Source organism: Cavia porcellus, unplaced genomic scaffold (assembly GCF_034190915.1).
Source record: "Cavia porcellus strain 051 isolate PalLab524CR breed Dunkin Hartley unplaced genomic scaffold, mCavPor4.1 scaffold_20, whole genome shotgun sequence".
NCBI lineage: Eukaryota > Metazoa > Chordata > Mammalia > Rodentia > Caviidae > Cavia > Cavia porcellus.
The window spans coordinates 61360106-61377348 of NW_026947503.1; the positions used below are offsets into that span (position 1 = coordinate 61360106).

At 40.5% G+C, this 17243-nt stretch overlaps 1 protein-coding gene across 4 annotated transcripts in view; it reads right to left on the bottom strand.

The window, feature by feature from the left end:
* Nucleotides 1-17243, bottom strand: part of Mettl4 (methyltransferase 4, N6-adenosine) — a 41734-nt gene that overhangs the window by 19040 nt on the left and 5451 nt on the right. For 3 of the 4 annotated variants that reach the window (XR_010041514.1, XM_013146702.3, XM_003464418.5), the window contains exons 2-4: nucleotides 12209-12996; nucleotides 10588-10650; nucleotides 1017-1386 (exon numbers count right to left, since the gene is read on the bottom strand). Coding sequence is in view for 3 of the 4 variants with exons in the window: in XM_013146702.3 (XP_013002156.1) it covers nucleotides 1017-1386; nucleotides 10588-10650; nucleotides 12209-12598 (823 nt within the window). In the remaining variant the exon portion in view is untranslated. Of the gene's footprint in view, nucleotides 1-1016; nucleotides 1387-10587; nucleotides 10651-12208; nucleotides 12997-13269; nucleotides 13357-17243 lie in introns of all 4 variants that reach the window. The other variant, XM_063231900.1, reaches the window with a different exon arrangement.

Genomic DNA, 17243 nt, shown 5'->3' on the forward strand with positions numbered 1-17243 from the left:
CAAATCATCCTCATGGCCTTTTGCTAAAACAGAAAAACAAAGGAACATGGAAACACTTCTGTGTAATCTTACAAATAATCAAAAGGGCACAAGTTAAAATAAGGTGACCTCTTTTAAAGTATTCAAGTAACACAGATCAAAAAAGAACAGAAAATTTGCTCAATGTAGCACAACTTTTCTCATTAATTTGCTCCTTTGTTGTTTAGATTGGAGAATCTATAACACTGTGTGTGCATGGGCAGCCTGTCACATACACGCTGGTTGACAGCAATGAATACAGATTTTTCATTAGTAAAATGTATACAGTACTTGCTTGACACTTCATATTTTGCAATAAAATTTCCAAATAACAATAGTGGATTAAATTCGACTTCACCAATATACCTCTTCATATCATGTTCCTTAGAGTACTTATTAAAAACATAAATCACCAAGCTAAGAACCTAATAGGCATTATTCCACTGACACCTCAAAGTGACCTCACACAGGAATGACCGTGCAGGTTATGAACTGGGAAACTGAGGCTCAGCTGTGAGCAGCGGCCGGTGACTCAGCTCAGCTTCAGAGCCTGAACTCAGATACAAGTCTGTGTCATCCCGGCTTCGGAATGTAAATACTTTTACTTTGCAGGAGAAAATGAAGACAGTTCAGACAATAAGCTTGAACACTGCCTCGGAAAGATTTGAGAATACTGGTAACTAAAATTTTCTCCTTTGCTTTTAAGAAAAGTCATTTTGGTTAAATAAAGACCCTTGCTCCATGTACTGTGAATTCCCAAATACAAAGAACTCACTGTATTTGCTCTCTCAGGGAGTAATGTGCCCCAAGATTCATCGTAAAACTTTAAGTTTTTTTTAAAAAGCAAATTTAGCCCTTTAAAATTGAATTGTAGAAAAAATTACACTGGGAAAATCATTAATCCTACATCATAAATGTTGGCTCCCATTTAAAATTCAGACTGAACTTCTGAGATCACAAAAAAATACCATTTTCTAAAAATAAACACAATTACTTACAGTTCAGAAGTGGCTGTATACAAGAAATATCGGACAAAAGGAAACTGCTTTTTGGTGGTAGCAGGTATTTCTGTCCCATTAAAGTAATCATTTTTGAAAAGCTGGAGTTGTTTTCAATGACTCGCGAAAATAAATCCTGCTCTGCCACAGACGCATCCTCTTCCATCAACTGCAGTGTCCGCTGTCCCATCTCACTCAGAGGGGGCAAACGCTTCGCCAGGTCACACAGTCCTGACAAGCTGCAGGAATCCAGCGGTAAAGCAATGGGTTCGCTACCCTTGTCCCGTTTTTCAGAAAGCTGATAGAGAAAACCACTTTTGAGGCCTTCTTGGATTAACTGTGAGGAGCCATCCAGAATCAGCTCTCTGATCTGTAAAAGAATGTAAAGAACATTAAAAAGATACTGGCACTATAATAATTTTCCAAATAAGAAAGTTCCCACCATGCTTTGAATATCTGAATTTATACTTTACAACCAACATTCTTAACAATGATAGAAAAATAATTTTACGCTACAACGAGTAGAATGCACCAGTATATCTTTGAACTGCCATTTCCTAGTTGCAAAATAAAACAAGCCTCACAATCACCCCAAACACACAAAGTCAGATGTCCTCTGAAATAAGCAGGACAGCCAAGCACGGCGGCATCTGGGAGGCTGAGAGGGAAGGGTCATGAATTCAAGGCCAGCCTGGGCTACACAGTGAAAGCCTGCCTCAAAACACCAAAACACAAGTAAATAACGAAAAATAAATTATATAAAAACAACCTTGCTAATCTGCGTGTTTCTAGAAGAAAATTTAATGCCTAACCTATTAAAAGAAGTTTAAACCATACATTTAATTAAGATTTCTCCAGTGATCTAAGTTTTAAAGAAACATAACTTTGATTTTGTATAATATAGCTTGAATTATTCAAAAGAGACAATTTTTTTAAGTGAGCATACATACTGCTTTGTAAGAACACAAGTGCAATAATTTCAAAAAAAAAAAAGTTGAGCTCTAATTCTAGATAAGACCGAACAGAGGGTCACATTTATCCTTTCACATTTTAAAAATCTATGAATTGACTTCCAAGAGAAGATGGCGGATAGATAGCACCAGCTACGGAGGCTCTCTGAGATACCTCGCTTAAAATCCAGGAATGGTGAGGTACGAGTCCTAAGCAAGGGGAGATACACCCTGCCAACCCAGGAATAAACTAAGCTAAGAGAAACCAACTGGAAATCCAATCCTGGTGCTATCACAGGAACAGATAAAATCTCAGCGCAGGAAGCTAGAACCCGTGCCACTGGAAGCCACGATTTGAATTTCCTGCTGCCACTGCTGCATCCAAATACGCAGGGTAGGGAGAGAGACGCACAAAAGCTCTGAGAGCAGGAATCTGCGAATGGAGTTGAAAGCGGGACTAGCAGAGAACCCTACATCAACTTGCAGTGAGTGAATGGAACCGGACCCTTTCATAGAGTAGGAGGCTCCAGCAAAGGACATACTGGGACCGGGCAGACTTGCCAGAACAGGACGCTGCAGTGACATCAGCCGCATATTCCCCTCTCTAGCGGGATTGGTGGGGAATGCCTGGCCTGCGAGACGCCACTGAGTAAGACCCAGTAGGCTAGTCCAAACCAGGTCCCAGCACCTGGAGGTACACCCTAGCGGTGAAGCCTTCGGTAGTTTGACCTGGAGGGACGAGCCCAGCAGAGGCTGCCCAGGTCTGTGTCTCCCTAGCACACTGCAGTGGGTGGGAACACCTAGCCAGCACAATTCAAACAAACTGTAACCCATAAAAAGAAAAAAATTGGGCCTCCTACATTCGCTTGTATGGAAGGAACAAAAAGTATGGGAAGAGGAAGCAACAAGAAAGGGTCCTCAGTCCCCAATCCTGAGAACACTGATCCAGGAAAGGGAAACACAAAGGAAGACAGAAACATGCAATATCAGACACAGCACCAATAGACATAAAGTGATATCCGCAGAGCCTCATAGATGAATTTCAAAATGAAGTATTTAATGAAATAAAGCAAGATATAAGTAGAATAGTTAGAAAAATGCTAAGCACCGCCCAAGAAAAAAACAGATGGTGGAATGGAAGAACAGAAAAAAAGGAGAGAATTGTTTGATGGAGCAAATAGAGAAAACATAGAATACGTGAAGCAGGTTCAAAGAGATTACCAGGAAACTAAAAACTCTATTGAAAGCTGGCATAACAGCTTGAAAGAAACTAAGGATACATTATCTGAATTGGAGGGCAGATTTGTAATATGGGAGAATGAAATGAAAAACTTCTTAAAAATAACAAGTAAACAAACAGCAATAATACAAAGGCTAGAAGATGATAAGAGGATCTATAACTTAAGAATTAAGAACATAAAAGAAGTAGGGACACAAACAAATGGACTACAAAAGCTATTCACAGAAATAATCCAAGAGAATTTCCAAATCTTTACCTTTAGCAAAAGGTAAAGATACTCAGATGTATGAGGCATACAGGACCCCAGCCACCTACAACCCAAACAGAGCTACACCCAGATATATGATAATCAAAATTCCAGAAATCCAATAAAAGAACAGAATATTAAAAGGCATCAGAGACAAGAAACAGATCATTTACAAGGGAACACCCATCAGAATTACAGAAGACTTCTTGGCACAAACCATCAAATCACGAAGAGCGTGGGGGAAATAATTCAGGCTTTAAAAGATAACAACCTTCAGCAAAGATTGATATATCCTGCACAACTGTCCCTAGAAATCGATGGAAAAACAAGGTGCTTCCAGGATAAAGAGGAACTAGGGGAATTTGCAACCACCAATTCAACTCTACAGAGAATACTACAGGATATTCTAAAAAAGGAAAATACCAAGACTTCAGAAACAGTGGCAGAGAGGCCACAATGAATGGAGCAGAAAGCGAAATGAAGACAAACTGACAACAAACGACAGAAAAAGAGCTCAACAGAAATGAGGCAGAGAAGGTTGGATGGTAGGAACAGCTATTTGGAGAAAATAAGACATCATAATAGCTAGTGCTGATTTAGTATCATCTTGCTTTGAAGTCCCATAAGCTTTTATTCTTCTGTCTCCATCGGTCTTAACAGGTTGTATCTTATTGGATTTTATTATATGTGATAATATAAGCAAAAACTTTTATAGACAAGGAGATTATACAGAAACCATTATTCATTTTCTGATAGTTGGTTCTAAATACCCTGTAATGAATGGTTTTACATTGTCTTGAGATGTTTGGTGCTACAGTATACGAAGTTATACTCAAAGATTTCAAGGAAAGAGACACTATGATAACTACTTTTATGTCAGGATATCTTGTGGTGAAACACTATTTTGCTTAAATGGTTATGCTTTGACCTGCGCTGTTTTGTTGTTATGCCCTCTTTTATCTCAATCTCCTTTTTTAAAATTATTTACTTTTTTTTATTTTTATCTTTTTAATTGAGGGAAAAATAAAAAAAATAGCAGGATACATTATAGTAACCCATTTGATTTCCTATTAACTTGATTTGAAACCCTGTGTAGCCCTCACCATCTTGTTTTGACTGATTTTCCTCTATTCTGCTTTGCTTGATAGTACCGAGTTCAAAAGTATAGGCAAAACTGTGAAGACAATAGGATTCATTATGATGCCCATTCCGGTTGACTATTATCTTCTTTTAAAGTCCTGTAATGTCTCTAATGTTTTAGTTTTATTCTTTACTGTTTTGTTCAATTTTATTATAACTGATGATATAGGCAATTCTTTTGAAGATAGCAAGAGGCAGTATGGTAACCATTGTTGATCACCTAGTATTTTGTTTTTACATTATCTATTATGTCCATCCTTTTGACTTGACTGACTCTGTTCTGTTATGGCACATTTGGTTTTACTCTCTTAAAAAAAAGTAATAAGAACTGTGGGAGTAATAAAACCCAAAATGTCTAATTGTCACTGTACAAAAGAAAGGAAAAGAAAGTGCTCTAAAGAATATAACTGCATATATATTTAAGTGTATAAGATAGATAACCATATTACTGAGTTTTGTTGATCACTGAACAAAACTGTTCCCAGTCTCACTGTTTGAGACTTTATGGGGTTGGGGATTTAGCTCAGTGGCATAAGCACCTGCCTTGCAAGCAGGCAGTCGTGAGTTCGATCCCTGGTACCAATAAAAAGGAAAAAAAAGAAAGTCCACTTTATATGCTTTGATTTTGTAACTTGAACAACTATTTCTAAGATAACAATATGTAATCTATTAACTAGTGATTAAACAAATTACTGTTTGTTTTCTGAAATTCTGTATAACTTGTACCCTTTTTCTATTTTTTTTCTTTTTCTCCTTAAATAAAAAAATATATATATACTCAAAAAAAAATGTATGAATTGTGTTTAAGAAAGAAAAAGGCTCTCACAGTGCAATCCACTGGTCCCTCTATGGGAAGGAAACACAGGGAAAGAGACCCACACAAATCCAGCAAGCTCTGAGCAGAGACTGAGCAAAGAGTGTGGCATGGCCAAGGCCACTAGGTCTGAGGGCTGCAAGCCACAGATAGGGCAGCAGAGAGTTTCCAAGGGCCGGGCAGGTCAGCTGGGGTCTCCAGCTGAGCACAGTCAGGGAAAAGGCCAGATGAAAGAATCGGTGGAAGCCACCACCAGAGTGCCTGTGGGGTGGGGCCCGTTAGGGCCCCCAGCCAGAATGGAAAACCTCACAGATTCCCAGGGTGGCAGGCAGACTGTTCTGAAGGGCAGTGCCCCAGTGACAGGGAAAAACATAGCTGCAGACCCCAAGTCTGCACTGGTGCTAACCCAGTAAGTGTCAGTCTCAAAAGCATCAGTAAGTTTTACAGTAACTTTGAGAACAAAACCCAAGAATATTTATAGGAAGATGAAAATACCCAGTACCCAATAGGCTAACACTAAAATTTCATGTAAAAAACTTAACCAGAAATGTAAAGAAACACATAAATTATAAATAGAAAATGACACAGATGATACAACCAGTGGAAACCACTAGCCATGTGTATCTGAAACTCACTTTAAAAGATGGGATAAAATATACAATAAGACATTAGGTATTTATCATACTATATTTATATAATCAAAAAGGAGCGGCTAGGAACACAGCTCAGTGATAGAGTACTTGTACAGCATATGTAAAACACTGAGCTAAATCTCTAGCTCAGGAAAGGTTAAAAAAAAGAAACTACTCTGCATGAAGTGAAAAATACACTGTGCTGGAGTAACAGCAGATTAAACACTGAAGAACAAAGGTTTATGCAATGAAAGATATTGAAATATGTCCAAACTGAAGGCAACAGAAAAAATATTTGAGACAACAATGACCAAAACTTTCCAAATTTGCTAAAAACTATGAAATTCACAGATCCAACAAAGTCAGCAAGAAGATCTTGATAGGAGAGGAGGAAAAACTGTACTAAGGAACATCGTAATCAATTGCTAAAAATCAGTGACAAGAAAGTGTTCAAAGTAGCCAGATTACTTCCAACTAAGATAAATAATAACAATATTCAATATTAGTAAATAAAAGACAATGACCTTGAGATAGAAAGAAATTACAAACGACCCTACTATCGCCCCCATTTAACTGAATAAATGAATTTCCAGACCACAGGAAGAAGAAATCCAGGCAGCACATAGAAGAATCTGAGTTGAAGAGCTAAAACTAAGCACAATAAGGGCTCCCAGAACAGAGCACTGGAGAGGAAAGAGCACCACAGGGAACCCTGGAGACCTGCAGATAATCGCTCTGGAGAGATTCACCTTGAAGGAACCCAACCCCACCCCAGCACCCTGCACCTTGACCCTCATATCAATCAGTCACGCTAGTGAGAGCAACCATTAGCTTGTGCTTCCCCAATCCTCTCCTTGGACAACCATTACCCCTGGTACTCGCTTAAGGCTACCCCTGGGCAAAAAGGTTGGGTGGGTTTGCTTGCAGTCCATCAAAGCTAAGCTTCCTTAAGCCTGGACGTCTCAGCTGTGAATCAAAGAATTGCGTGTACAGCAAACCTACTGCATGCACAGAGCCTGACTGAGGTCCCCGCTATGGGACACGCGCACAAGGGTAATGATTGTTACTCTATGGGAACTTAAAGCTCACGCTTCCTGCTGTGCCTAAAGAGAGAAAGTTCTCTGCCCTGGCATAACAGCTTCAGATCTGCCACCATACATGAAACCATGAAACTAACTTATTAGCTTCTAAGTAGGGTAAAGCCAGACTCTCCACAGTCTTGATAGGGAAAAGGGCCTTGTTTCAGTAGTGAAAAAATATTAGCCATAAACATTATCCAAAACCCATGTTAAGGGGCTGGGGATTTAGCTCAGTGGCATAAGCGCCTGCCTTGCAAGCAGGCAGTCATGAGTTCGATCCCCGGTACCGATAAAAAAGAAAAAGACAAAAAAAAAAAAAAAAAAAAAAAAACCCATGTTAAAAAATCTACCCAGGGCTATGGATATAGCTCAGCAACTTGCCTGGCAAGTTTGAGGCCTGAGTTTGATTCTCAGTATAAAAAAAATTTTATCCAGCAATTGGTAGACCAATTCATACAAAAATCTCCCAAAAAAAGACACTCATTCAACTTCCTGTGATATTCACAGAACACTGCATCCATCAACTGCATATGGTAGTTCCCAAGAAAATTTAAAATTACCACTTGATCCAAGTATCCCCTACCCCGCACAGTACAGCACTGGCCACATACACTGGGCAGAGGAAGAGGAGGCTGAGAAATGGAAGTTAAAGGAAGATTTCTCACTGTACTTTGTGTAGATTTTTATCTTTATCATCTCCCCCAAAATAAATTCGATATTAAGTAAATTAAATAAAAAAGTAAATCTAATCATATTATCTGTTTTCAAAAGCATCTCATGCTGGGCACAGTGACACATGCCTGTAACACCAGCACTCGGGAGGCTGAGGCAGGAGGATCGTTCAAAGTTTCAGGCCAGCCTGGGCTATAGAAGCAAATTCAAGGCCAGACTGAACTACACAGCAAGACCCTATCTCAAAAGAAAAGAAAAAGAAAGCGAAAGCATCTCACAGCCCTTAAAAGTACATCTACACATCTGAAGATGAGTTTACTGAGCTTCACGTGGTCCACTACTTCTACCTCCCAGATTCACTCTCTCCTTGGCGTTCCACATCCAGCCATGCTGCTTTCTCCACCTCTTCAACACGCCCCACTGCTCCTGAGCATCAGCAAATGCTTTACTCTCTTGGTCACCCTTTTAATAATATACTGCCCTCTCAAATTAAACAGTGACCACCTCCAGAAAGCTCTTTCCTCCACAATCCATCCTCAAGCCTGGGATGGACTCAGTCCTGTGCCACTTCCGTATCCTAGAATCCTCCAACAATAGGGCTTTTCACTCCATTAGTACTTTATTTCCTCCAGAAAACCATATACACGGGGTGTACCTCAACTTCCAGTGAGATCCTAGGGTTAAAACCAGGCCTGGTGTACAGGTGGCCTCCAATGAATACGTTAAGTAAAGTGAATTGATGTCATTAAGAAGTAAATGGATACACATATACACCAATAAACAGAAAGGAACAGATGCAGACAGATTCGGCAAAGAAAATAATACAGCAAGCCAGGTGTGGTACACATGCCTGTGATCCCAGCACTTGGGAGGCTGAGGCAGAGGGATCACCACAAATTCAAGGCCAGCATAGACTCTAGGCCTCGCAATGAGTTCAAAGCCAATCTGAACTACATGGCGATATGCTGACTCAAAAAACTGGAAAAAATAAAAAGAAGAAAAGAAAATAATAAGGCAAGTTCTACTCCACATTTTTTCTTTCTTTTTTTCCTTTTCTGGCTTTTTGAGACAGGGTCTCGCTGTGCAGTTTGAGCTGGCCTTGAGCTCACTTTGTAACCCAAGCTGGTTTTAAACTTGGAACAATCCTCCTGCCTCAGCCTCCTGAGTGCTGGGGCTACAGGTGTGCACCACCACAGCCGGCTTTAATATGTTTCTTAATGTCATCTCTGCATCTTAGTTATCAATAGCACTCACCCAAAAAGAGGATCAGGAGAAAGAAGAGTACTACAAGGAAGGAGAGCGGGGCTGGATACGGTCAAAGTATTATATACAAGTCTAAAAGCGCTACAGTAAAACCCATACTCTGTGTAATTAAATGCACTCATGAAAAGTCTTTATACCAATCTTCTCAGTAGTTAACTCCTCAAATGACATTACTGTTATATACGATACAATAATTCCACTTCTGACTATAAACCCACAAAAGTTAATAACAGGGTCTTATCATCTGGTTTCTCTTCAGATGATACAAAACTTTCGCCTTTTACTAAAATCAAGTCTCTGAGGGCCGGGGTGCAGCTCAGTGGAAAGGTGCCCACCTGGTGAGCGCAAGACTCTGGGTTCAACCCCAGCACCGCAAAAATACAAAATGTAGAGGCTTTACACCTGTGCACCCTGCAATCGAAAGATGGAAATGCCCCACAATGTCGATGAAAAGTAAATGGACACACAAAATGTGGTATTTACATAAAATAGCTTTAAAAAGGAAAAATTCTGATACATGCAAAAACACAAATGAAGCGTCAAGAGATTATGCTAAATGAAATAAGCCAGGGGATTATGTGACTTCACATAAGGGGACGTTGTGCCTAAAATCGGTGCAATCACAAGCTTAGAGTGTGGGAGGAAGCCTGCTGGGAGCTGGCAGGGGCAACACACAGTCACTGTTCTATGGGCGCAGAGTTTTAGTTTGGGATAATAAAAACCTCCAGAGACAGACCACCTAAAAACAGTTAAAGCAGTAAACTTTTGTTTTATATATATATTCTATCACAGTATTTAAAGAGAGGAAAATGCCCACATTGTGGTAAGTACATGCAGTCTCAACTACTCAGAAGGCTGAGGCAGGAGGGTCACCTGAGCACACAAGCTTGAGGGCTCAAAGTCACCTCAGGGTTGTCAGCTTGAGCAATACAGAGAAATCCAAAAAAAAAAAGCAAGAGAGAAAGAAACCCAGTGTCTTACCATCCTATTAACTTAGCACACCCCATACTGAAATTATCATTTCTTCTAAGTCAAACGCCAAGTCTAATTTCCCCAGTTCAATCAAAGGAATATCATACAGAGTAAAGTTGACAGTATTTGTATACTGTTTCCTCTCACTTCTTTAACTCCTAGACCTTTTATTTCTAAGTTCTAGAAATCTACTCTTCACATTCTCCATGCTTTCTTCTTTAGTAACTTCTTTTTGGGGACGGGACCCAGGACCTCACACATGCTAGCCAAGCACTCTAGCAGTGAGCTGCATCTGCAGCCCAGATTCTGTAACTTCTAACATCTTACACTGATATTGCACAAGTTTACTTATGTTACCTGTTTAAACGTTAAGTATGTGTAGTATGCATTAAAAGTGAGTTTAAACTGTTTATTACTCTAGAAATAACAGTGTCACTATTAAATTTCAACTGTGATCAATACCTTTGCTTAATTTTTACAGAAAGCCTCTTTATGTTGCCATTTATTTTATACATCACAGCAATCGATCTTCTGATGCAGTCAATGAATATTTTACACCTACCTTTGTATGGTATTCCATTGCATCTAATTCGCCTTGATTGAAAACAACGCTTCTCTTACGCTTCTAAGGAACAGAAAATTATAGGGAAAACGTTACACTGTCATCTACTACAGTACCGACTTTTTAAATGTACCAATACTGCTTTTTTATCTTTCACATTTTCTATATGGTGTATCTCCATCTTTAAGAGGTGATAATTTCCACTGAGGTCAAAATTGGTGCAAATGTATGGACTAGTGAGGCAGTGCCCCCAAAGTTAAAGGGGAAAAGTCACCTCAACCTTTCCACTAATGAGAACCAGTTCACATGATAAACTGTAGCACCAACAACCAAGATAAAGGTGGGAACCTCAATTCTGCATAAACATTAACCAGTATGGCATCACACAGCAGCTCATGTATATGACACAATCATTCTTAACTTTCATTCCCAAAAAGAGGAACTACTGTGGGTTAGCAAAGGAAATTCCACTGTGCTTTAATAGCACTTTATGATTGATCTGAGGATTAAGTAGAAATCAATATCAACGTGTTACCAAAATCCCAGCTGACTAAAGTAAAAAGTCTGCTGGCTGAATAAATGAATTTAAGAGCACACTAGGTATATAATTTACCTTAAGCATACAAGAAACAAGGTCAGGTTTGTCAAGGTAACATTGTTGCTTCTGTTCACCTATAGTATCTAAGCATTCTATGTATTTTCTCTGCTGTCCCCAACACATAGATGGTCAATAAATATTTACAGGGGGGAAAACTATGCACCAAAAAAGCAGTCACAAGAATATGAAAAGTTCTACTTCAGGTACTTAGATGGATATACTAAATTATTTCCCTTTTCTAATTCTCTTTTCTTTTTTTTCTACTCAATTATAAGACACATGAGGGCAGGGTTAGTGTTTATCTTGTTTCATCACTCTATGTACAAAAGCATGCAGAAAGAGCTCAAATATTCCTTCGTGATAATGAATATTATTCCTACCACAACAAAAGACAACATCGATAAGGTATCTAAAGTGGTTTTTGTATAATCACCTTTAAGCTCCTGAAATATACAAAAGAATTCAAGCAAAAATAATTTGATCCTGTAGGACATTCTCAGACTTTACTAAAGAATTGTGCCTCCAAGGCATATATATGAATATATGCATTTTATAAACAGACACATTTTCCATATTAGCTTCCTCTTTCATCACTAAAAACATTTTTAAAATACCTAATTTCTTTCAGACTCTTATTATATGAGCTGATCCCCACAGGATAGGTCCTTAAAAATCATTCAAAATCCATTGACAGCTTTTTAATTCTGTATAAAGGAAATACACCTTTTAGTTTAAAAAAAAAAAAAAAAAACCTAGTGTGACTAGGTAGGTAGGGAAAAAAAGGTTCTGTTGTTTGCCTTTGTTTCACTTATAGAACACTCGCTTCTCAGACAATTTTGCTTATGTGAGAAATATACAAATTGTTCTAAGAATGGCAAAATGTTAGAACAGAGTTAAAAATTACTCTTACACCTTCTTAAAGGCTCATAGATTCCTTTAACTTAATAAATCACAAGATATTTGAGATACTGGAATGGAAATTTTGCACTCTATGGAAGAGGAAAAGTTTTTAAAACATGCTACCTTCCCAACAATAGCAACAGAAATTCCTTTTCCAGCAGCGTCCACCATATCTTCTCCTCCATTACTCTGCCGGCCTTCTTCATGCACGACTGGAGTTATGTAAGGTTTGACAATATTAAATAGATCAGATCGAAAAGCGTATTTCTGCGTGAATGTTCCACAGTCTCCTCCATCCCTCATCTCCGGCTTAGTGATAGCATCAGAAGCAGTCAAGGGAGCAGAGGACCCAGAAGCAGTGGTAGCCAATTGAAGACAATCGGAGCGCACATGAGTGGACTCATTTTTACTGTGTGGAAGCTGATGAGGCTGGCGAACTTGATAGTTTATCTTGTTAATGAAAGAAAAGTGATCCAGTAACCAACCAGACGACAACTGCTGTACCACAGACATTTGACCATAAGAAAAAGTCTGGGAATTAGAAATCTGAAGTCGAACTCAACTTAGAAGATCAAGTTCTTCAATGTACTGCATTTCAGTACACAGGCACTTCATGTGCACAGACTTGACAACGCGAATATACAAAGAGAATTTAGCATGCTCAGGTCAATACAAATAGCAGCTCTAAAGAAAAATGCAAAGTTTTAATATGAACTTCAAAGTTGATGATTCAAATTTTTCAGTCAACTTGGCCAGAGAGGGTGTAACTTGACATTATCTGGAACCCGGATTTGATCGTCTTGCTATCTTTGGGGCCCTCCACAGCTTTATTGCTTTGGTCCTCATGTCTACCCACAGGTCCACATGCTCCAAGGAAGGAAGTCATCCAATCTTGAAAGGTAAAAAGTGTCCTGTTAAGAAAGCACAGTATACCGCCTATGTGAACTCATTCTTTTCAGGAGATAAATGAAGCTAGAGAGAGCCACAGAACTTCAAAAGGAGCTGTTCGCAGATCAGGCTGGGTTTTCCATGCTATATACACTACAGTAAATGAAGCCTGTTCTCCATAATCACTGCCCTCCTTACCCATGTCTATCAGTGGAGAAACAGAGTTAAAAGATTGGACTACACAGAGCAAATACAATCTTAATGGCACACACAATCTTAATGACACCAAGTCTTACCAAAACTGACGGTTAATGGTCTAGATCTGCTTCGAGTAACTAAGTTTTTTCCAAGCTTCTGTTTTCTTTTATTCAAAATACATCTTTCTAAATGTAATGTAATGGAGAATTTAAGAAGGGGAGGGATGGGGGAGAAACAAGCAGTTAGTAACAGAATGAATAACAACAGCATTTAGAGTCAAATTTCTAACTCCAAGTGTTAGCAGTATGACCACGGAAAAGCTGACCTCACTGAGCCTCCAGCCATCATCTTACGACATCCACCTTCCAGATTTAAATGACACAATCCATCAGAAATGCCATGTATAATGCCTGGCACACAGCAAATGCTCATATAACTAAATGCTATTATGAGGGCCAGTGACCCTGGGGATCCTCTGTCCCCCTTCACAGTTACCACATTTAACTCCTCATTTAACTCCACGTTGTACTCCTCGTTTAACAACCCAGGCCCATTCCTGCAGTCATTAATTGAATTGGTTGCTAAATGAGGAATTGTAGCATTTCTTTTTTTTTTTTTTTATTTAAGGAGAAAAAGAAAAAAAACAGAAAAAGGGTACAAGTTATACAGAATTTCAGAAAAAATAAAGAGTAGGAAATCACTAGTCAATATATTGTCATCTTAGAAATAGTTGTTCAAGTTACAAAATTAAAGCATATAAATGAACATTCAAACAATGAGACTGCAAACAGTTCTGTTCAATGATCCAACAAAACTCAGTAATATGGTTATCTATCTTATACACTTAAATATACATGCAGTTATATCCTTTAGAGCACTTTCTTTTCCTCTCTTTTGTACAATGACAATTACACATTTGGGTTTTATTACTCCCACAGTTCTTATTACTTTTTTTGAAAAGAATAAAATCAAATGTGCCATCACAAAACAGTCAGTCAAATCAAAAGGATGGACATAATACATAATGTAAAAACAAAATACAAGTTGATCAACAATGGTTACCATAATGCCTCTTGCTATCTTAAAAAGAATTGCCTATATCATCACTTACAATAAGATTGAACAAAACAGTAAAGAACAAAACCAATAAAACCAAAACCTTGGAGACATTACAGGACTTCAAATGAAGATAACAGTCAAACCAGAATGGGCGTCATAATGAATCTTTATTGTCTTCACAGTTGTTGCCTATACTCTCAAACTTGGTACTATCAAGCAAAAGAGAATAGAGGAAAATCAGTCTAAACAAGATGGTGAGAGCAATACAGGGTTTCAAATCAAGTTACTAGGAAATCAAAGTGGGTTACTATAATACATCCTGCTATTTTTATTTACTTTTCCCTTAATTAAAAAGATAAAAATAAAAAGTAAATAATAAGAAAAGGAGACTGAGATAAAAGAGGGTATAACAACAAAACAGCACAGGTCAAAACACAACCATTTAAGCAAAATAGTGTTTCACCACAAGATATCCCGACATAAAAGTAGTTACCATAGTGTCTCTTTCCTTGAAATCTTTGAGTATAACTTCGTATACTGTAGCATCAAACATATCGAGACAATGTAAAACCATTCAAGAGAATGACAGTATTACAGGGTATTTAGAATCAACTAACAGAAAATAAACAATGGTTTCTGTATAATTTCCTTGTCTATAAAAGTTTTTGCTTATATTATCACATATAATAAAATCCAGTAAGATACAACCTGATAAGAACGATGGAGGCAGAAAAATAAAAGCTTATGGGACTTCAAAGCAAGATGATACTAAATCAGCACTAGCTATTATGATGTCTTGTCTTCTCCAAATAGCTGTTCCTACCATCCAACCTTCTCTGCCTCATTTCTGTTGAGCTCTTTTTCTGTCATTAGTTGTTAGTTTGTCTTCATTTCGCTTTCTTGTTGGGAGCCACCACATTGCCGAGCCGCCGCATATAGCAATCATGCGGCCTGTGGTAAAGAGTAAAGCCTGAGTTAGATTACCCCTCCCATCGAGCACGTTAGTTTCCTGCTTACCGCGTAAACAACCCGCTCAATAATATGTTAAGCCAATCAGCTTGCCTTGCTTACTTTAACATGATTGGACACTGTATCCGTATATATACTGGTGCCACCCCTGGGGGGAAGTAGAAGCCCGGAAGGAGCCGCGGAGAGCGGACCGGTAGAGGCTTCGGAGCGAAGCCCGGAAGGAGCCGCAGAGAGCGGACCGGTAGAGGCTTCGGAGCGAAGCACGGAAGGAGCCGCGGGGAGCGGACCAGAGGAGGCTTCGGCTGGGAGCGATCCCAGGGCAGGCTGTACGGAGAGAAAATAAAAGAAAAGGTTGTCCACTGCCAGACTTTGTCGTGTGTCCTTCCTGCCGGCCGGGAGCGACATCGACATTTGGTGGCCCGCACGGGGAACAACTGATCACCCCCGAGACGTGGTAGTGGACAACGTTCCTTGATACAGCACTGCGAGACAGGTGAGTAGGGGATAAACCTGGGCCCTGGGTGGCGCGCACCTACAGGGTTTTTAGACTCCCCTCAGGCTCACGCGTAAGTGGCGGATTTTTGGGCCTCACGCGGTGAGTAACATATTAAATATGGGTAACGTACCGAGTAACGACACCCAGCCCTTGGTACAGGTCCTCCGGAAGCTCTTAAAGTCCAGAGACCTCAAGGTGGGACGCAAAACGCTGGAGAGCTTTTTTTGAGGAGATTGATAGTTTCGCTCCCTGGTTCTTGCCCACAGGGCACTTAAACCTGCCCTCGTGGGAGAAGTTGGGCAGGGATCTTTCTCTAGCGGAAAGGGAGGGCGGGGCTTCGGTCTTCGCTCGGCCACTGTGGGAAATGATATATGCATGCTTGAAGAGCGAGGGTGGTTGCAGGGAAGGTTCTCAAGAGCTCATTAAAGTGCGTAGGGCATTCAAACAGGCCCAGTCAGGGAGCTCCCGGGAGGGGTCCGTCAAAGGAGACAAAGATATAAAGGAGGAAGACGGGGCTCAGGCCTCGGAGTCGTCTGACTCCGAGAACGAGGAAGGCTTAGACAACGATGAGACCAAGGAGCCTAGATGCCAAGAGGATAGGCCGCCCGATAAGGAGTCGCAGGGTTCTTTCCCAGCGTTGCCCCGCGAATTGCGCTCCGCTCAACTTGGTCTGCGGAGGAGTAGAGAGCTCCTGAGCGCCCCCTGGCGCGAGAGGGAGGCGAAGCCTTCCGCCCCACCTTGGGGGCTGTTCCCGGAAGCGATCCCTCGCCACGAGGCGGCCGCGTGGGAGCTCCCTCCCCTTTCGCCAGAACAGGAAGTGATGCACGGGCCCCCATTTTCCGCCCAATCACGGCCGCCGTCTTATGCTCCGCCGCCGGCGGGTCGGTATTTTTACAGGCGGCTTTGGCAGGGGGGACGTTTGTCTCATGAGGTACATCCACCACCTGGGATAGATAGTGGCCCCTACGGGATATTTCCTGTACAAGTAGCTATGGGCCAGGGACGTAATGCATGGGAGCCTTTTGAGATAAAGCAGATTAGAGAACTTAAAAATGCAGTTACAACCTTTGGGCCGACTGCGCCTTACACCATTGCCATGCTGGAGAACCTGTCTTCTGGGCCCCTCACCCCCGTGGACTGGATTCAGCTGGCAAAGGCGTGTCTGCCCTCGGGTAGTTACCTGGATTGGCGAGCCTGGTACACAGAGTTCTCTGCCGAGCAGGCTGAGAAAAACGCCGGTCGAGAAAACGGGGGCTGGGGATTTAGCTCAGCGGCATAAGCGCCTGCCTTGTAAGCAGGCAATCGCCAGTTCGATCCCTGGTACCAATAAAAAAAAAAAAAAAACAAAACAACGAAAAAGATAAAAATAAAAAATAAAAAATAAAAAACAAAAAGGGGGAGTAAGCCAAGGCCTGCCTCCAAAGGCGCGGTTATCTATGGCATGACAATGGATGGGCCCGGATCCAGTAATCAGCTGGAACCGAGGCGCGGTTTGTGTTTTTCTGCAGGAATCGGGACGAGAACCACTGTGGGTACCGGAGAGACTGA